This window comes from Microcaecilia unicolor, chromosome 2, assembly GCF_901765095.1.
Source record: "Microcaecilia unicolor chromosome 2, aMicUni1.1, whole genome shotgun sequence".
NCBI classification, from domain to species: domain Eukaryota; kingdom Metazoa; phylum Chordata; class Amphibia; order Gymnophiona; family Siphonopidae; genus Microcaecilia; species Microcaecilia unicolor.
Genome location: NC_044032.1, coordinates 90023508 through 90045526, shown reverse-complemented (window position 1 = coordinate 90045526; position 22019 = coordinate 90023508). Strand labels below are relative to the sequence as shown.

Genomic DNA, 22019 nt, shown 5'->3' with positions numbered 1-22019 from the left:
TCCCTAGACCAGTATTCACAGCCTTCAGCAAAGAGCCTTTGCTTTGCGCGCTGCTAGCGACACTTATTGGAAAAGGAACAACACATTTTACCCTGCCTACACCCAGAATCTGTCAGGTAAGGGCTGAGTAAATAATGTCAGAAAAACTGAAAAAAAAAAGAACACAAACAGAACTACTTCAATAAAAGGAGGTAAATGCAAAAAAAAAAAAAAAAAAACCTAGTTATTAAATTTGGTGCTGACCCTCTTTCCTATGCGTGCTAAGGAAAACAGTGCTGCCATTCAGATAACCTGTAAACATTATTGAACTCTGCGACGAAAAACTCCCGACTACGACAAGAGTAAGACGCCTGTATTTAATAAACATCCTGAAATTGTGGTAATTACCAGTTAAAATTCATGCTAATTAGAAATAAAATCAAAGACGAAAAAGAGAACAAAGCTCGGAGGCTTTTCTCACCGGCGAGGAGACCGAAGGAGGTCCCGGAGCAGGCGCGCATATTGGCGCTAACTGAGAAGCCCCAAGGCTGAACCGGTTCTTTCCTTGTGCAGTAGGAAGCAGAAGCAGCAGCTGAGATTCCGGGCGGCGGCTGCAGCAACTGACAGTTCAAAGACCCTCCGCCGCCCACTCACTTTTTAGCCTCTGCAGCCTCCGAGCATTTCCTGTTTGCTGCCTGTCGCGACTGCCTTTCAAGTTGGGGACCTCGAGCCGAAGAATGCGCGCTCTCTGGGCTGCGCAACCCCACGTGGCGCGAGCCGAGGGACATGTACAAATAAAGGCAGCTTTCGCGGCGCTTCATCTTTACATTGAGGCTTCGCGCAGCCAGCGGAAGCCTTAAAGAGGCATCTGAGGTTTAATTAAGGAGAAAGGAGGGATTCACCGATGCAAGAGTGGCAAAGGGAAAATATGTGAGACTGGCCAAAAATCCTGCAGTGATATTTATGTAGTGTTTTATTAAGCATTTCATAAACCCACACCAGAGGACAAGATATTATCCATTCTAATAGCTTTTCACTCTCTGTGACTTGTTTTTGTTAGTTTGTTGGCGTTGAGGTTAACCAGTATACTCTTTACTGTAAATAAGCTTTTGCTTTTTTATCATGTAGCTGGATGCAGCTCCAAGTGTTTTAAACATATTTTTCTATTACTGGCATTCTTCTTTGTGCTCCTTCCCTTTATGCAGTCTTTATTTTTATTTTTTTGTTTTCTTTGGTTCAGATGTGTTATTTCCTCTTTAGTTAGATGAATATCTGATGAGTTATTGTGGTTTTGGTTATGCTTTGTTCTTAGGTGATCTTATTGTGTTGTCCAGATTGTGTAAGTAGTATACAGTTACCCCTGATGCGATGCCTGAACTAAATGATACTGTGGTTTATGGTATAAGTTTTTTTGCTATACCACTATTCATAATACATAGCATAGTGGTTTACAATAGAAAAATCAAAATAGAAAATAACTCAGCATAGAGAAAATTAAAACAGCATTAATCATTTCAAAGAATACAAATCAAAGCCAAGACAGGAGAGAATTAACGGTATACACATACAATCAGGACAGTGCAGGAAGTAGCTGCACAGCGACAAGCAATATTTTATTAAGTTTCTCCAAATGCTGCTGTGAATAAGTGGGTCTTGAGGGCTGCCCTAACTTTGGGAAATGAAAGTTCCAGACGAAGCGTTGCTGGCAGAGAGTTCCATAAAGTTGGGTCTACTCAGTAAAAGGCTGATTGCCTTGTAGAGTCTAATCTAGCAGTGGATGACGAGGGAATATATAATCGCCGGTCATTCAGTGGCCTAAGGAGCCTAGGGGTGCGTACTGGGCTATTGCAGTCGGCAAATATAATGGGATACCTGTGGATAGAATTTTGTGAGTTGGAGTCAAAACCTTATGTTGAATGCAAAAGTTTACTGGGAGTGGTCAAATTTCTTAGCTTGGGTAAAAGGTCTCAGAGCAGTATTTTGTACCAGCTAGGTGTTAAGATGTTTGCACTTTCAGCCTGCTCTGTGGTTTGTCTGCAGCTGCTCTTAAGAGCATTACTTTGGCATTTCCAGCCGGGTTGCCATTGCACTGCCTTGTTTATAAATGTTTACAATGGTAACACTGTGCCACCAGTGGAACTCATCCCAACTGCATGCAGCTAAAGGCTCTGAAACCACTTGCAGGGCCCATCTTGTGAAAAAGGACTAGGACTTCAGCATTTAGAAAAAGGGAGAGGACAATGCATGGTGAGTAGGTGTGAGGAAAGGAGAGGGAAAAAGGGTACCAGGAGAGTGTGGAATGGTGAAGGAGGGTGATGAGGTGGGAAGAGAAAGCGAAGGAGCTGTCTGGGTGGTAGAGAGTATGTTTAGTGGGTGGCAAAACAGAAAGAGAGAGAGAGAAGCTGTTGAGTAGGTGAGGGCGAATTGGGATGAAATCTAAAGGGTGGAGGTAGAGTGGAGTGGAGTGGAGAGAAAGTCTGGGCACTGTAGAAAAACACAAGGAATCTGGAACGATGTTGGTATGTATACTGGGGAGGGCTGGTGGGATGAAAAAGGAGGAGGATGCTGGGCAGGGAGAGAGAGAAAATGGATGTTGTATACTATGGGCAAGGAGTAAAGGTAGGTAGATTATGGGCAGAGGATGAAGGGCAAAAGTGAACGGGATGCAGTTTCAGAGTTACTGCTGCCATGGAAGGGAGCACTCTATTGGATGAAGCCATAATTGGTAGGATGGAGTGCTGTACTGGAGCTACCATTGGTAGGTACGTTGGTGGGAGGAGGGGGTGGCACAAGTCTGAAGGCTGGACTAGCCCTAGGCCTGTGAACTTCTGCCAGGCTACCAGTCAGCTAGGGTGAGGAGTGCAGACTGTAGAGAAAAGGCATGCAAGTATAGTACATGGCATGCAAATTGTATTTTCCTTTAATTCCTTATTGTTAGTCAAGCACTGACACAAATCATCTAACAAGGATTGAAATCTTCCTCACTAGATAGATTAAAGAAAAAAAAATGTGCAAGATATTTTTGCATTGGAGACTGCCAGGAAAGGGGATAGTTTAGATGACCTCATAAGATCCCTTCCAGCCCTCTTTTGCTTTGATTCTATTAAACAGAATATAAGAACAAGCATTTTGCTACCATGAAAACCTCTCAAAAAGAGAAAATCATTGCTTAGAAGTTAGCACTTCTAGTGAGCCAAAACCAAGAATAAAATCTTTTTTACCTCAAAAGTTATTAAGTGTTGCAGATGTGGCAGGCATGACCAGTCCTGATATTCTGATCTATTTATGGCATGCCAACACAAAAAAGCAATGTTAAAGAAACCCATTCACTGGGCCTCTGGCTTCTTGTGAAAGAAATGCTTCCTTTTCTAGCCCCTCCTTAGCACAAAATGATAAAGAACAGCAGCAGTAAAAATAAATGGAAAAAGCGATCTCTGTTCTACTGAACCTCATGAGAGTCGAGATTAACAGTAGCATTAATGAAATAGCAGAGAAGCAATTATCAGACTAGTCTAATGGCACAGTGTCAGTGCTGTGTACTGCCAACCAGAGGACATAGGTTCAGTCCTTGGGGCTGGACTCTGCTCTATGGCCTGGCCAGGGCTGTGAATGCTTTGGTCATAGACTATCATATAAGTTTGACAAGCTACAGCTTATGGCTTCACATTACAAGGGGCCTAACAACCTAAAATATATTTCCCAATTAATTAAGGGAGGCCCTATTAAATGTTACAACTTAGGGGCCACAATATGCATACTCTCAATCTGCTCTGACAGTGATAACACCTAATGGCAAGACTCATGGTCCTCATTAGTCATTATTGGTTCTAGAGGGAAATACAGATTTTGACCCCTGAGCTAGGTTAGGATATAAAATGTGTGTGTGTGTTGGGGGGGGGGGGGGGGGGTACAAACTTATGACTAAACGGTCTTGGTAGTATTGCCAAATAGAAGCTGGTTGTGATTGAGTTAGAAAATCCTCTCTCCTTTCCAAAAACCACACATAATTACACACAGTGCTGACCAAAAATAGTCCTGAAAGATGTCAGCTTCATTTTGTGAAATGTTAATTCCAAGGAAGAAACAGAACTCCCTTTATAGTCCTAGAGGGAAAGGAGTTTAAGCAACCTAGATCCTGGTGGAGACTGGTAAGATTGGCCTTTGCATTTGTAAATTGAGTGGACAGTGTCCCATAATACCTACTGCTAGGGGTCATTCTGCCATTGACCCTTCGGTTTAAATTGATCTGATCTTATTCCTCTTTCTTTGTGAACAAGCAAGTAACCACACTCCTGGAGCAAACAGTATGATCTTGTACTGTGGGTGAAATTAAAGTAAAAGCGCTCAAACTTAAACCATATATTGCAAATAAAGTATCTCCAACAAAGAGAGGTATCTCAGACAGAGGTACTAGGTCAATATTCAAAAGCACTTATGAGGCTGACAAAAGTGCTTCTTTTTAAAATTCTGTGTCATTTGAATGGATAATTATGGATGTATAAATTGTTACACAGCGAAAATGATCTGCCTGAAAAGGGAGAAGTATTTGGGGGCATTTCAGGGGCAGCACCAGTTAGATGCATAACTTATTCATCTTAGTGGTAGTGTTCAGCAGCTAAATGTGTAAGTTAGATGGCCAAGTGGGCTGTACAAATAGCAGGTATAACCTGAACTAACACCCTAATGGGCCGATGATCAAAAGCAAACGCAGGTGCTAGAGGCTGCTAGTGCCATACTAGCGCCTGAGTTTGCTACCGCCCCATGATCAGAGCCCCCGAGCGCGTGAAAATGCACTCGGGGGCTCTGAATGCAACTAGCATGCAAATGCATGCAAAACAGGGCTAAACATATTCATCCCCAATGATCAGCGACCAGCACGCCAAAGATTGGCTCTCTGGCCGCAGCAAACCCTACGCCAGCTCAGAGCTGACATTAGTGTTTGTAGACCATTGGGGAGGAATGAGGAGCCCTGTCCAGCATGCTAGCAGGCCCCCATTTTCCCCAATGCAGCAGCCCCCGCAGGAACCAAGAGCCAACCTGACTGCCCCCCCCTCCAGCAACAGGGAGCTGGTCCACCCGACTCCCCCGACACTCCAGCCCCCCTAACCCTCCCCCCAACATTCCTTGGATGTCCCTGGTGGTCCAGTGGGCTGCGGGTGACTACCCCCCCAACCTGGTGGTCTATTGCCCCCCACCTTAAGGTGGAGGAGGGAGGTGGCCTTCTTCCTCTTCCATCGGCACTGCCTGCAAAATGGTGGCGCCCAATCCTGCCCAATGCATCCTGGGATGCACCGGGCGTGGCTTCATACCATATAAGGGAGCTTCAGGCACAATCCTCCCACACTTCTACCCCATGATCAGAGAGAATTGCATGCTTAAATTTGCATGCAATTATCTCTGATCATAGGTCCGGTAAAGCCCCATGCTGTTCCAACGCTATTTTTAGAGCGCTGTTTGGAACAGCGTAGGGCTTTTGATCATCTGCCTATAAGACCTTAACATACTAATTGACAGCAGATAAAGACTTGAATGCTCTATTCAGTCTGCCCAACAGTCACATTCATTACCAATTCAATTTCTTTGGTGTTTCTGGGACAGAGACCATAGAAGTCCACCCGGCTCTGTCCTTATGTTACAACTACTGGAGTTGCTGTCAAAGCCCACTCCAGCCTATCCAAGTCTGTCTTGTCATTTACGAGACAAGGACTGTAAAAGTCTGCCCGGCTCTGTCCTTAAGTTCCAAACCACTGGAGTTTCCGTCGAAGCTCTCTTCAGCCCATCCTAAATCAGATCATCATATGTGAGACTCAGACCATACAAGTCAGCCCAGCACCAGCCTTAGTTGATGGAGCCAGAATTGCCATCTAAGCACCACTTGACATCAAACACATATGCAACCCTTTACATTTTGTATTTTTTATATCATTAATTTTCTAAGTAGAGATTCTCTGTGTTCATGCCATGCCTTTTTGAACTCCATCACAGTTTTTTTTCCACCACCTCCCTCGAGAGGTAAGTCCAAGCATCCACCACCCTCTCTGTGAAAAAGAATTTTCTAATATTACTCCTGTCTACCACCCCGCAACCTTGATGTAGTAAGCAGTGTGTTAGAATAGTGTGCTTTACTCCCTATGCATTAAACAAATGGCATGCAAATTACAGTGACATTAAGAAGTGTGTGCTGACAGAATACAACAGCACACACTGCAGAGGAAATATGCAGATGTTGCTGAATCATGAGTGAAATGTCTCTTTTCCTCTCAGTGCATTAGACTTCTTCATCTGTGCCCCCCACCATTCCCTATCCCCTCCCTGTAAATTTCCATGCTGGAACCAGGGGCATAGCTAGACACCCAATTTTGGGCAGGCCTGAGCCCCAACTGGGTGGGCACGACAACCCCACCCCCTGCCGCACCTCCCTACCCTGTATCTCTCCCCTCCCAGTTAATCGGGGAGGGGGAGGGTCACTTAACTCCACTCCCCTTACCTTCCCCCGGTACTTTTAAATCTTTTAGGCCGTCACTGGCAGTGAGCAGCAACTCATTTCCCTTGCTCCCACAGCTCTGAACCTTCACTCTTATGTAATTTCCTGGTCCTGCGAACAGGAGGTTGCACCAGAGGGAAGACTCGGGCCAGCGCAAACAGGGGGAATGTGTAGCTACTCACTTCCAGTGAAGAACTAAAGGATTTAAAGGTTCAGGTGGTCAGAGGAGTGGAATTAAGTAACCTCCCAATCGTCTGGGGAGAGAGATGCTGGGAGTCTTCAGCTGGTGGAGCTTGTGGATCCCTGCCAGCCACTTCACTGCTGTGCTGCTGCTGGGTGGGCCTAAGTCCAAAGTGGGTGGGCCTGTGCTCGCCTAGTCCCCCATCCCACATTGGCTACACCACTAACTGGAGCCCCAGACACCCCAAACTACCTGTAGATGCCTGCAACCCCCTTGGAACTATCTGTCGAGGGCATCTGGCATGGGTACTTGGCACATGAAGAAAGACCCATGACTTGAGAGGCTTAGACCCTGCCTCTGGTCCAATAGTTACTTGATCTGGGAGGCATTTAGTGGCATCCTCCCTTCATCATATAATTTGGCAGACTGGCCCCTAGTGTTGCATCCTAACACAGTGCTAAGTGTCAGGTGCCACCATTTTCCAAGATGCCCTGACCTGGGATGCCATGACTTGAGAGTGCCCAGGCCAGAATTACCCTGAACCAAATAGTTCTGGGGCTGCTGGTAGTGGTGGGATTGCTGAAGTCCAGTGGTTTTGGAGGTGTTGGGGGAGGGGGGGAGGTCAGGGAATGTTTGGGGATGGGATTGGACACCCTCCAACACCCTTTTGTGCCATACTGCTTTTTTACAGGAGCCCTGAGCTGGTATAAAGATTCAGCACTACAAGATGAGTGAGTAATTTCAAATTCAGTTTTTTTTTTTGTATGCATTTTGCATGCCTAGTGCACTACTGTTAAGCATCTGGTTTTACTGATGATGTTCCTGCACTAAAAATTCTTACTACATTAGGATTATAGCAAGAAAATCTTAGGTAAACTTCTGTGCTATAGCACAGCTTTCTGCACTAGGGAAATCAGACAGGAAGTGGGGGGGGGGGGGTGGATGGGGGGTCTGCATTTCAGCTTTCCCTCTCTGATAAGAGTTTCCTCTGGCATCCTGATAGGCAGCTCCTGCAGTAGGCAGCTTCCTCTGTATGAAATCTGTTATATGTGGAAATTGTATTATGCTTTCTTTGGCCATTCTGAGGTAAGACTTTTTTTTGTTTGTTTGTTTCACTCTTCTTCTGAATGGAAACTTGAGGCAGGCAAACCCAACACTCTGTAAAAGCAGAAAAACAAAGAAAAAAAAAAAAAACAGCACCCAGACTTTCGGGGACATTCTAGTAATTATCTGTGAGAACAGCAGATCTCACAGATAATTGATCTCAGTCTTGATCCAAGAGGAAGACTCTGATCTCAGTCTTCCTCTTGGATAAAATGAACAGCAGATCATTTTATCCAAGAGGAAGACTGAGATCAGAGTCCTTTTGTTTCTTCTCTGTGTGTTGTGCCAGTGGCCTTCCCTCTGCAGTTAACCCTATATTGGCTAGAACTCAAGGTTCCAAAAAAAGTTTTTTTTTTTTTAAACTGTAAAACCATCCTATATAATAATTATCACCTCCAACGTTCTGAGGCTGCCTGGAACCATGGATTCCGGCCAGAGCTGCTCAGGAAAGTGGAGTAGATAAAAGTGACGTCATTCCTGAAGTGCCACTGATTGGCTGCGCCTCCAGCCCGACGCCTAGCAACAAAACGCGATCCAAGCAAACGGTGACCCAGCCAGCAGCAAACAGCGACTCAGGCAGGGGGAGGAGTGTTTTACTCCTCCCCCTGCCTAGGAATTGTTGCAAACTGCCTGCCAACCTACAGAACTAACCGCCCCCAATCAGAGAGCACAAAGAGGGAGGGCAGCAACACGGCGAATGAGTGTCGGAGAGGACGAAGCGGAGGAGGCGGGTGAGGGCTCAGGGCGGGGGGCGGGGTCCGATTCCAGCGCGGCCGTCATCCCCGTTCACTCAAAAGAAAGCAAGCAAACCTATGACATGCTGCAGGATGTTCAATAGACAGGAGAGGAAGTGAACAAAGCAAGTCTATGGCAAGGGTGTATCTGCGTGGGGCCTCAGGGGCCTGGGCCCCCGCAGATTTTGGCCTGAACCCCCCTACTGCCATCAACCCTCCCCCGCTGCCGTTGCTTACTTTTGCTGGCGGGGGACCCCAACCCCCGCCAGCCGAGGTCCGCTTCCACCTGCCGCTGCCTTAAAAACTACTTCTTCAGCCGGCGGGGGACCCCAAACCCCCGCCAGCCGCCCCGCGTTGTTTAAAGTTCATCTTCGGCCTCCGTGGCCGTGCTGCTGTTGATAGGAGGCGCTGTTGAATACACTTCGGAGTCTGACGTCGTTGTACGTTGTACGTGCTGCGACGTCAGACTCCGAAGTGTATTCAACAGCGCCTCCTATCAACAGCAGCATGGCCACGGAGGCCGAAGATGAACTTTAAACACCGCGGGGCGGCTGACGGGGGTTTGGGGTCCCCCGCCGGCTGAAGAAGTAGTTTTTAAGGCAGCGGCAGGTGGAAGCGGACCTCGGCTGGCGGGGGTTGGGGCCCCCCGCCAGCAAAGGTATGCAACGGCAGCGGGGGAGGGTTGGCGGCAGGAGGGGGTGGAGAGAGTCATTGGTGGCGGTGGGGGCTCTGACAATGGCCGGGGGGGGCTAAAATGTGCCCCCTCCCTCTGGCTCTGGCCCCCCCTACCGCCGGAGTCCAGATACGCCCCTGGTCTATGGTAAGCAAGGAAGCCCATTGGTTAATCTCTGATTCCACTCCCCAAAGCAGCAGTCATCCCTATACACACACACAAAAAAAAAAGAAACCTAGGAGCTGCTTCTCGTCGTTTTTACAGCTGTTTCCACTGGACAAAAAGCTGTGACCTTTTCCGCCGCTGCCCACCCCCCGCTGAGCCCACCCGCCCTCAGCTCCCCGACCTTTCCATTCCTGCCATGGCCGCCCGGCGTAAACCTTTTTAAATTGCAGCGAAGGCTCACCTCCGCTCCAGCATTTCCCTTCTCGCTCAGTGTCCCGCCTTCCTCTGATGAGGTATTTCCTGTTTCCGCGAGGGCGGGACACTGAGCGAGAAGCGAGAAGGGAAAGGCAGGCTGGAGCGGAGGTGAGCTGTCGCTTCAACTTCTAATTGTGCAAGGAAGTGTTTGATGACTAACATGCTTTTCTCTTATCTGCTTAGAAAAATGTTGTGCAATCTGTGCTTAGGACTTGACGGTGGGGGTGGGGGGGATCGGAAGATTACTGATGGAAAATCTTGCGGGCTGCAGGGAATTCTGCTGTAGAAAGGAAGCTTCAGCTCTGGGCAGCCCCCCCCCCCCCCCCCCCCGTGTGTTTTTCACTTCTAACAGGTATAGGAAAGTTCAGTGCACTTCATGCTTTACAGTGAGTTCCTCATTCCCCTGCTTCTGAAAAGTTTCCCAGCTTCACTCAGATTGAAGTTCCTTTTGATTAAAATTTATAGAGAAGAGGATGGGATTTATCAAGCAACCAGATCTGATTAATGAGGTCGTTTTGGGGTTTTTTTATTTTGTGTATTCCTTGTCACCTGAGATAACTAACAGCCTGGATAAACTTATCTTCCTTTGCTTCTAGTTCCCTGCTAGGGTATTATATCAAGCTTTCTCTTCCTGCTGATCTGAACTCCCAGGGAACTGTGAGATTTAACCCTTACCTGAGAGGTTGGGACCGCAGTAGATTAAGGGCAGATGGAGGAAGGATAGGGACAGGGCTACAAGTGGTAGACAGGACACATAAGGACACAAGAGGATGGTGGACATGGTGAGAGAAAAAATATCAAATGGAAAGAAAACACTGCATAAAACAGAAGACGCTGGGACCAAAGCAAATAGAATAACTAAATGCTCAGACAACAAAGGTAGAAAAAAGTATTTTATTCAGAATTTATTAATTGGAATATGTCAGCTTTTGGAAATGTGTATCTGTGATATTTTGCAGGTAAGTTTCAATTTTTCTAGTATTACTGCATGCTGAGTCTGACTTCTTGAGGTAACTTTCCAGTTCAGTATTTTGCTTTCATATCTGTTGTATCATGTGTTTTTCATGTGTGATCAAGATCCAGTATTCTGCTAGTGTGTAGTATTTGCAGCCCTTTTTGTTTTGTTTTTTGTTTCACTAGGTTGTGTACTGGTGTTTTAGAGCCCAGTGTAATTATAGTGCTGCCTTTCCACGCATTAGGTTTTAGCTTGTCCTGTCCTTGGAATTAGTGCTGTTATGGTTTGGAAGGTTATGAGTGTGTTTTTGCAGAAGTTTGTGTATAGTGTTTTGCAGTGGAGAGAGATTGTGTGTTGGCCTTACTGAGGTGGCACCAAAACATCAGAAAGTGTGTAGAGCCTAAATCATGACACACTACCTCTTGAAGGATTTACATATGGTCGTTAATAAAAGGAGCTCATTGTGAACACTATCCACCCTAAAAGGGTGTTTTGTGGCTCTACATGAGAATTATATTATGATCCCTTGTTTCATATTGACGACGGTCTGCATTATTTATGGTACAGTAAGGTTCTGAGTGTGTTTTTGCACAAAGTTGTGCATAGTGTTTTGCAGTTGAGCGATTGTGGTTAGTATATGCTTTGAGCAACCACTTTATTCTTTGACATATGATACATATCTAAATTTAATAAAAGGTATTAATTGTGACTTATTTTTACTTATTTTTGTTCTGTGTGGTCAGACAATTATGGAGGTAAGTTCAGCCCCTGGCCCCACCCCTAACCCCACCCCCCTTTAGCCTCCCCAAAGAATTGGGCCACCGACCATCAGAGGTAGAGAAGCTCTGCAGACAAAGGGTTTAAACCCAGTTCAGCACACATACAGAAAGCTGAGGCAGAGAATAAGGCAATTAACAGGGAACCAGAGAAGCTCTGCAGACAAAGGGTTAAACCCAGCTCAGAACACAAACAGAAAGTGGAGGCACACACAGGATGGTAACTGAAAGCACAAAGAAAAACAAACAAACAACCACCACAGAGAGAAACAAGGGACAGGACCAGACAAGCAGCAATAAACAAATAATTCAGCACATAAGATAAATTTAAAATTGAACTAAATTAATTATCCCATTAATTTCTTGCTATGTCTAGGCAGTCCAGCTTAAATTAACTGGGCATCTCTTGTCTACTCTTAGGTGGGCAGGGATCAACCACAGCTTGCACTGCTTCTAAGAAGGGAACAGGACTTGCTGAAAATGACCTCAGGAGAGGAAACCAGTGATGCTAAAGAAGCTTCGAACATAATAAATAAACCACATGGGATGAAGTACTTAAAAGATTTCCATTATTGTATTTGTAAGGTACAGCCCTGAAATGTTAATTAGCACATTCTGCCCCTCTTCCAAAGAGTTCATTAGAAGTTTCTTGTTTGGTTCCTGAACACTCAAAGCCCGTTCATTAGGTGAGCCAAGATTAAAGACTTGTTTTAACTTTGATTGAATGAAGAGCTCAAAAATTTACCATAATTATACAAAGTGCATCAACAATAGCTGAAAGTGCAAAACGCCAGTGTACGTGGGTCTGTAAAACTGCCTTCTTTACCAGGCGCACACACAGGTAACTGGAAATGCACTCGTGTGCTTTATAAAAATGCATTAACACTGTCAGATTTGTTGCAAACAGCAATCCACATCCTAACACTCCTAAGAACTGCTCATTACCCTACCAGCTTCCTTCTTGCCTAAAAAGAACCCTTATTAAAGCATAAAAGTGCTGTATCTTGCATAATATCCAAAACGATTTCCAGTCTATCAGTATTGCAAAGGAAATACATCTCCGGGAGAACTGACCCAGTCATTCCTGAGACCTGGAAAATTATTACCATACCTTGTATAATCAAGAGAAGAAGGCAGTTTCTTCTTATCTCTTTCATAATAAAGAAGTGAAGCTGAATGCAAACAGCTTTCTTCAAAAGGATTAAACGTGAATGAGCTAGAAGGTTTCTGCACACTTCAGCTGAAGTCTGGGGTTGCTTCCAACTCTGCTATTGCTGCTGCCTAAGGTTCAGTCAGAAACACTGGTGTCTGACACATGAGCAGCCAGCCTGCACCTCTCTCTCTCTCATACTCCCTCCTTCCTTTCTCCTGCCTGTACCGCCCACCACCATCCCCATCCTCGCCCTGACAAGCCCTGACCCTGGACTGTCTCAGGCACACCGCCTCACCAGCAGGAAGGAAGTCCGGGGCAGACAGAAGGTGAGGACAACAAGCTGAGTTTAACCCAGTCCATACTATGAAACAGAATTATGATGCGAGTACTGCACAAAAGTTATACTCAAAAACCTGAATAGAAAATATTAAATTGAAAAAAAAAAGTGAAACACAAGTATACTGAAAGCAATACTTTTACACTCCTTCCATAGTTTTTTGATTACCTAATGTGAGCCACATTGAACTCAAGATTCCTTGGGATAATGTGAGTTCTCCGAGGACAAGCAGGCTGCTTGTTCTCACTGATGGGTGACGTCCACGGCAGCCCCTCCAATCGGAAACTTCACTAGCAAAGTCCTTTGCTAGCCCTCGCGCGCCCGCGCGCACCGCGCATGCGCGGCCGTCTTCCCGCCCGAAACCGGCTCGAGCCGGCCAGTCTTCTTTTGTCCGCACTCGGTACGGTCGTGTTTCGCCGTGTCGGGCCCCGGAAAGTTGACCTCGCGCGTCCAAATTGTTTTTTGAGCGTGTTTTTTCTTCGGAAAAGCTTTTTCTAAAGTCGGGAAGTGCTCCGGAAACCCTCCACCGGGTTTCGTGTCAATCCTCCCCGTACTTCCAGCTTTTTGCCCCGGTAAGTTTTCTTTCGTCGTCGGGGTAGGCCTCTTTTTGGCCTCGGTCGAGATTTTTCTCCCTCTAAATTTTGGTGCTTCAATTTTCGCCATTTCGGCTTTTGATTTCGCCGGCGTGATTTTTCCGCCCATGACATCGAAGCCTTCCAGCGGCTTCAAGAAGTGCACCCAGTGCGCCCGGGTTATCTCGCTCACTGATCGACACTCGTCGTGTCTTCAGTGTCTGGGGGCCGAGCACCGCCCTCAGAACTGCAGTCTGTGTTCCCTGCTTCAAAGGCGGACTCAGGTAGCGAGACTAGCCCAGTGGAACGTGTTGTTCTCGGGCTCTTCGTCGGCATCGGCACCGGGATCTTCGAGTGCATCGACGTCGTCAGCGTCCAGACCATCTTCCTCGGCCGCCCTTGCATCGAGGCATCGGGCCTCTGCATCGGCGCCGAGACATCGGATAGCTGCATCGACGTCGGTGGTACCAGGACCTCGTCTGCTGATGTCGTCGGACGGTGGTGCATCGGGTGGAGTGCAGGTGAGGGCTGTCCATTCCCCTGCTGGTGGCGGTGAGCCCTCGGGTGGGTCTCCTCCTACCCTGAGGGCTCCTGCGGTACAGCCCCCCCGAGATCGACCCTCTTCGGTCTCGGCCCCGAGGAAGCGACGGGTGGATTCGACGTCCTCCTCGTCGGTGCCGGGGAGCTCCGGTGACATGCTTCGGAAGAAGTCGAAGAAGCATCGACACCGGTCCCCTCCCCGCGTCGGCACCGAGAGCTCTGGGTCGCCGAGGGAGTCGGCACCCAGCAGGCATCGGCACCGAGAGGACCGCTCACCCTCTGTTCAGGAGGTGTCGATGCGCTCTGCTCTGGACAGCCCGGAACAGCCTCCACGCCCGGAACAGGTACTGACGTCGACGCCTGCATCGACCTCCATGCCTTTCTCTGCAGCCGCTCTGAACGAGAGCTTCCGGGCCGTTCTCCCAGAGATTCTGGGGGAGCTGTTGCGCCCTACCCCTCCGGTACCGGCGGTGCTTGCGCCTCCGGTACCGTCGAGCGTGGCGCCGGCTGGCCCATCGCCCGGGGTGAGGTCCCCGACGTCGGTACCGCGTGCGGTGCCGACTGCGGCCACCTCCCAGGAGGGCTCCCCGACTACGTCGGCGGAGGGAGCTTCGCCGATGCGGGCGAGGGAGTCTACCTCTCGACGCCCCCATCGTGGACGTGGCTCCACGGAGTCGAGCCGGGCCCGGTTGCAGACGCAGGTCCGTGAACTTGTGTCTGACACCGAGGGTGAGGCCTCGTGGGAAGAAGAAGAAGATCCCAGATATTTCTCTGACGAGGAGTCTGAGGGTCTTCCTTCTGATCCCACTCCCTCTCCTGAAAGACAGCTTTCTCCTCCTGAGAGTCTGTCTTTTGCTTCCTTTGTCCGGGAGATGTCTACGGCCATCCCCTTCCCGGTGGTTGTGGAGGACGAGCCCAGGGCTGAAATGTTTGAGCTCCTGGACTATCCTTCTCCACCTAAGGAAGCGTCCACTGTTCCCTTGCATCATGTCCTAAAAAAGACATTGCTTGCGAACTGGACGAAACCTCTAACTAATCCCCACATCCCCAAGAAGATCGAGTCCCAGTACCGGATCCATGGGGACCCAGAGCTGATGCGCACCCAGTTGCCTCACGACTCTGGAGTTGTGGATCTGGCCCTAAAGAAGGCTAAGAGTTCTAGAGAGCATGCTTCGGCGCCCCCGGGCAAAGACTCTAGAACCTTAGACTCCTTTGGGAGGAAGGCCTACCATTCCTCTATGCTCGTGTCCAAGATCCAGTCTTACCAGCTCTACACGAGCATCCACATGCGGAACAATGTGCGGCAGTTGGCGGGCTTGGTTGATGCTCTTCCCCCTGAGCAAGCCAAGCCTTTTCAGGAGGTGGTCAGGCAGCTGAAGGCGTGCAGAAAATTCCTGGCCAGAGGAGTTTATGACACTTTTGATGTTGCGTCCAGGGCCGCTGCTCAAGGTGTGGTGATGCGCAGGCTCTCATGGCTGCGTGCCGCCGACCTGGAGAATAGAATCCAGCAGCGGATTGCGGACTCGCCTTGCCGTGCGGATAACATTTTTGGCGAAAAAGTCGAACAGGTGGTAGAGTCTCTCCACCAGCGGGACACCGCATTCGACAAATTCGCCCGCCGGCAGCCTTCAGCTTCTACCTCTATAGGTAGACGATTTTTCGGGGGAAGGAAGACTGTTCCCTATACTTCTGGCAAGCGTAGGTACAATCCTCCTTCCCGACAGCCTGCGGCCCAGGCTAAGCCCCAGCGCGCTCGCTCTCGTCAGCAGCGTGCGCCTCAGCAAGGCCCCGCGGCTCCCCAGCAAAAGCAAGGGGCGAGCTTTTGACTGGCTCCAGCAGAGCATAGCCGACATCCAAGTGTCAGTGCCGGGCGACCTGCCAGTCGGAGGGAGGTTGAAAGCTTTTCACCAAAGGTGGCCTCTCATAACCTCCGATCTGTGGGTTCTCCAAATAGTCCGGCAAGGATACACCCTCAATTTGGCCTCAAAACCTCCAAATTGTCCACCGGGAGCTCAGTCTTACAGCTTCCAGCACAAGCAGGTACTTGCAGAGGAACTCTCCGCCCTTCTCAGCGCCAATGCGGTCGAGCCCGTGCCATCCGGGCAAGAAGGGCTGGGATTCTATTCCAGGTACTTCCTTGTGGAAAAGAAAACAGGGGGGATGCGTCCCATCCTAGACCTAAGGGCCCTGAACAAGTATCTCATAAAAGAAAAGTTCAGGATGCTTTCCCTGGGCACCCTTCTCCCCATGATTCAGCAAAACGATTGGCTATGCTCTCTGGACTTGAAGGATGCCTATACACACATCCCGATACTGCCAGCTCACAGACAGTATCTGCGATTTCAGCTGGGCACACGCCACTTCCAGTACTGTGTGCTACCCTTTGGGCTCGCCTCTGCACCCAGGGTGTTCACAAAGTGCCTAGCTGTGGTAGCAGCGGCGCTTCGCAGGCTGGGGGTGCACGTGTTCCCATATCTCGACGATTGGCTGGTGAAGAACACATCCGAGGCAGGAGCCCTGCAGTCCATGCAGATGACTATTCGCCTCCTGGAGCTACTGGGGTTTGTGATAAATTACCCAAAGTCCCATCTTCTCCCAGTGCAGAAACTCGAATTCATCGGAGCCCTGCTGGATTCTCGGACGGCTCGCGCCTATCTCCCAGAGACGAGAGCCAACAACTTGTTGTCCCTCGTCTCGCGGGTGCGAGCGTCCCAGCAGATCACAGCTCGGCAGATGTTGAGATTGCTGGGCCACATGGCCTCCACAGTTCATGTGACTCCCATGGCCCGCCTTCACATGAGATCTGCTCAATGGACCCTAGCCTCCCAGTGGTATCAGGCCGCTGGGGGTCTAGAGGACGTGATCCACCTGTCCACGAGTTTTCTCGAATCCCTGTTTTGGTGGACGATTTGCTCCAATTTGACTCTGGGACGTCCCTTCCAAATTCCTCAGCCACAAAAAGTGCTGACCACGGATGCGTCTCTCCTGGGATGGGGAGCTCATGTCGATGGGCTTCACACCCAAGGAAGTTGGTCCCTCCAAGAACGCGATCTACAGATCAATCTTCTGGAGTTGCGAGCGATCTGGAACGCTCTGAAGGCTTTCAGAGATCGGCTGTCCCACCAAATTATCCAAATTCAGACAGACAATCAGGTTGCCATGTACTATGTCAACAAGCAGGGGGGCACCGGATCTCGCCCCCTGTGTCAGGAAGCCGTCAGCATGTGGCTCTGGGCTCGCCGTCAGGGCATGGTGCTCCAAGCCACATATCTGGCAGGCGTAAACAACAGTCTGGCCGACAGGTTGAGCAGGATTATGCAACCTCACGAGTGGTCGCTCAATTCCCGTGTAGTGCGACAGATCTTCCAGGCGTGGGGCACCCCCCTGGTGGATCTCTTCGCATCTCAAGTGAACCACAAGGTCCCTCAGTTCTGTTCCAGGCTTCAGGCCCACGGCAGACTGGCGTTGGATGCCTTCCTCCTGGATTGGGGGGAAGGTCTGCTGTATGCTTATCCTCCCATACCTCTGGTGGGGAAGACTTTGTTGAAACTCAAGCAAGACCGAGGCACCATGATTCTGATTGCTCCCTTTTGGCCGCGTCAGATCTGGTTCCCTCTTCTTCTGGAGTTATCCTCCGAAGAACCGTGGAGATTGGAGTGTTTTCCGACCCTCATCACGCAGGACGACGGGGCTCTTCTGCATCCCAACCTCCAGTCCCTGGCTCTCACGGCCTGGATGTTGAGGGCGTAGACTTTGCCTCTTTGGGTCTGCCAGAGGGTGTCTCCCGCATCTTGCTTGCTTCCAGGAAAGACTCCACTAAGAGAAGTTACTTCTTTCATTGGAGGAGGTTTGCCGTCTGGTGTGACAGCAAGGCCCTAGATCCTCGCTCTTGTCCTACACAGACCCTGCTTGAATACCTTCTGCACTTGTCTGAGTCTGGTCTCAAGACCAACTCCGTAAGGGTTCACCTTAGTGCAATCAGTGCATACCATTACCAAGTGGAAGGTAAGCCGATCTCAGGACAGCCTTTAGTTGTTCGCTTCATGAGAGGTTTGCTTTTGTCAAAGCCCCCTGTCAAGCTTCCTACAGTGTCATGGGATCTCAATGTCGTTCTCACCCAGCTGATGAAACCTCCTTTTGAGCCACTGAATTCCTGCAATCCGAAGTACTTGACCTGGAAGGTCATTTTCTTGGTGGCAGTTACTTCGGCTCGTAGAGTCAGCGAGCTTCAGGCCCTGGTAGCCCAGGCCCCTTACACCAAATTTCATCATAACAGAGTAGTCCTCCGCACTCACCCTAAGTTTCTGCCAAAGGTCGTGTCGGAGTTCCATCTGAACCAGTCAATTGTCTTGCCAACATTCTTTCCCCGTCCTCATTCCTGCCCTGCTGAACGTCAGCTGCACACATTGGACTGCAAGAGAGCATTGGCCTTCTACCTGGAGCGGACACAGCCCACCAGACAGTCCGCCCAATTGTTTGTTTCTTTTGACCCCAATAGGAGGGGAGTGGCTGTAGGGAAACGCACCATATCCAATTGGCTAGCAGATTGCATTTCCTTCACTTACGCCCAGGCGGGGCTGGCTCTTGAGGGTCATGTCACGGCTCATAATGTCAGAGCCATGGCTGCGTCGGTAGCCCACTTGAAGTCAGCCTCCATTGAAGAAATTTGCAAAGCTGCGACGTGGTCATCTGTCCACACATTCACATCTCATTACTGCCTGCAGCAGGATACCCGACATGACAGTCGGTTCGGGCAGTCAGTTCTTCAGAACCTGTTTGGGCTTTAGGATCCAACTCCACCCCCCGAGGGCCTTGTTTGTTCTGTTCCAGGCTGCACTCTCAGTTAGTTGGTAAATTTTTTAGGTCAATCTCAGTTATGTCCTCGCCGTTGCGAGGTCCAATTGACCATGGTTGTTGTTTTGAGTGAGCCTGGGGGCTAGGGATACCCCATCAGTGAGAACAAGCAGCCTGCTTGTCCTCGGAGAAAGCGAATGCTACATACCTGTAGAAGGTATTCTCCGAGGACAGCAGGCTGATTGTTCTCACAAACCCGCCCGCCTCCCCTTTGGAGTTGTGTCTTCCCTTGAAGTGTATTGTCTTGCTACATACTGGACTGGCCGGCTCGAGCCGGTTTCGGGCGGGAAGACGGCCGCGCATGCGCGGTGCGCGCGGGGGCTAGCAAAGGACTTTGCTAGTGAAGTTTCCGATTGGAGGGGCTGCCGTGGACGTCACCCATCAGTGAGAACAATCAGCCTGCTGTCCTCGGAGAATACCTTCTACAGGTATGTAGCATTCGCTATATAAACAGTAAATAAATAAAATATATATATATATATATATATATATATATATATATATATATATATATATATATATAGACTGTCTCTCTCATTCTATAATATAAGCATATGCTTAAATTATAGAATACTAGCACTTATGTGCATAAATGTTATAGAATTGTGCATAGGTGCTAGGTGGGCGATAAGCAGTACTACTACTTAACATTTATAAAGCGCTACCAGGTTTACGCAGCGCTGTACAATTTAACACAGAGGACAGTCTCTGCTCGAAGGAGCTTACAATCTAAAGGACAAAAAAGTGCAATCAAATTGGGGCAGTCTAGATTTCCTGAATAGATGAATAATGGTTAGGTGCCGAAAGCGACATTGAAGAGGTGGGCTTTGAGCACGGATTTGAAGATGGGCAGGGAGGGGGCTTGGCGTATGGGCTCAGGGAGTTTATTCCAAGCATAGGATGAGGCGAGGCAGAAAGGGCGGATCCTGGAGTTGGCGGTGGTGGAGAAGGGTACTGAGAGGAGGGATTTGTCCTGTGAGCGGAGGTTACAGGTAGGAGCGTAAGGGGAGATGAGGGTAGAGAGGTAATGAGGGGCTGCAGATTGAGTGCATTTGTAGGTTAATAAGAGAAGCTTGAATTGTATGCGGTACCTGATCGGAAGCCAGTGAAGTGACTTGAGGAGAGGGATGATATGAGCATATCGATCTAGGCGGAAGATAAGACACGCAGCAGAATTCTGAACGGATTGAAGAGGGTATAGATGGTTAAGTGGGAGGCCAGTGAGGAGTAGGTTGCAGTAGTCAAGGCGAGAGGTAATGAGAGAGTGGACGAGAGTACGGGTGGTGTGCTCAGAGAGGAAAGGGCGAATTTTGCTAATGTTATAGAGAAAGAAGCGACAGGTCTTGGCTGTCTGCTGGGTATGCGCAAAGAAGAAGAGGGAGGAGTCGAAGATGACTCCGAGGTTGCGGGCAGATGAGACGGGGAGGATGAGGGTGTTTTCGACTGAAATAGAGAGTGGAGGGAGAGGAGAAGTGGGTTTGGGTGGAAAGACAATGAGTTCGGTCTTGGCCATGTTCAGTTTCAGGTGGCGGTTGGACATCCAGGCAGCAATGTCGGATAAGCAGTCCGATACTTTGGCCTGGGTTTCCGCAGTGATGTCAGGTGTGGAGAGATAAAGCTGGGTGTCGTCAGCATAAAGATGATATCAGCGAGCCCAGGGAACAGGGGTAGATTGAGAAAAGAAGGGGTCCAAGGACAGATCCCTGAGGAACACCAACAGAGAGCGGGATGGGTGTAGAGGAAGATCCATGAGAATGTACTCTGAAGGTACGGTGGGGGAGAGAAGAGGAGAACCAGGAGACAACAGAGCCCTGGAATCCAAATGAGGATAGTACGGCAAGGAGTAGATTATGATTGACTGTGTCAAAAGCGGCGGATAGGTCGAGGAGCATGAGGATGGAGTAGTGACCTTTGAATTTTGCAAGGAACAGGTCATTACAGACTTTAGTGAGTGCCGTTTCTGTCAAGTGTAGAGGGCGAAAACCGGATTGCAGCGGATCGAGGATGGCATGAGAGGAGAGAAAAATCAAGGGAGCGGCTGTGAACGGCGCATTCAAGTATCTTGGAGAGGAAGGGTAGGAGGGAGATGGGGCAGTAGTTGGAAGGACAGGTAGGGTCTAGTGATGGTTTTTTTAAGGAGTGGTGTGACTACAGCATGCTTGAAGGTGTCAGGGACAGTTGCAGTGGAGAGAGAGAGGTTAAGGATATGACAGATGGGGGGTGACAGTAGGAGATATGGTGTTTAGTAAGTTGGTGGGGATGGGATCAGAGGAACAGGTGGTGCATTTCGAGGAAGAAAGAAGGTGGGCGGTTTCCTCCTCGGTGATATCAGGAAAAGAGGAGAAGGAGGCCTGGGTTGGTTGGTTGAGGGAGTGGGTTAAAGGGTGAAGAGGAGGAGGTGGCTTGGTAGTGAATTCAAGGTTGATCTGCACCTTGTCGCGGAAGTAGTCAGCCAGTGATTGAGGAGAGAGTGAGGGGGGGGGGGGGGGGGGAGCGGAGGGCACTTTGAGGAGGGAGTTGAGGGTGGCAAAGAGACGAGGGTTGGAGCCGAGAGAATTAGTCAATTGGGTGTAATAGTCCTGTTTGGCAAGGAATAGGGAAGACTGGAAGGAGGATAGCATGAATTTGTAATTAATGAAGCCGGTATGGGTGCGAGATTTCCTCCAGAGGCGTTCAGCAGATCGGGCGCAGGAGCGAAGGTATCGGATGCAAGGTGTCAGCCAGGGCTGGGGATTAGTACGCCTTGTGGGACGGGGGATGGATGGTGCAAGGGTGTCCAGAGCAGAGGAGAGAGTGGCGTTGTAAGCAGAGGCAGCCTTGTCGACAGACTCGGAGGACATGATGGAAGGGAGGAGATTATACTAGAGGGTAAGGTGGGAGGGTCGACAGCCTGGAGATTCCTGAAAGTAGTGGTTAGTGTTGGGCGGGACTGAAGGGGAGGGTGATGAAGTGTGAAGGTGATCAGGTGATGATCGGAGAGAGGAAGAGCTGAGGCGCAGAATTTGGAGGGTGAGCAGGTAGAGGAGAGGACGAGGTCAAGACAATGGCCAGTTTGGTGAGTAGGGGTGGTGGAGCTCAGCTGGAGGTTGAAGGAGGATGTCAGAGTGAGGAACTGAGAAGCGTAAGAGTCGAATAGGTCGTCAACGTGTATGTTAAAGTCTCCAAGAATGAGGGACAGAGATGAGGGTTCAAGAAAAACGGAGAGCCAGGCATCGAAGTTGGTAAGGAAGGAAGAGAGGGACTTATCAGGGGGCGGT

At 49.2% G+C, this 22019-nt stretch overlaps 1 protein-coding gene across 1 annotated transcript in view; it reads right to left on the bottom strand.

Annotated features, from left to right (window-relative positions):
* Positions 1-12593, bottom strand: part of ITGA1 (integrin subunit alpha 1) — a 409880-nt gene extending 397287 nt beyond the window's left edge. Inside the window, 1 exon segment of the mRNA XM_030193116.1 lies at positions 12418-12593. Coding sequence (XP_030048976.1) covers positions 12418-12463 — 46 coding nt within the window. The 5' untranslated portion in view covers positions 12464-12593.
* Between the last annotated feature and the right edge of the window lie 9426 nt (positions 12594-22019).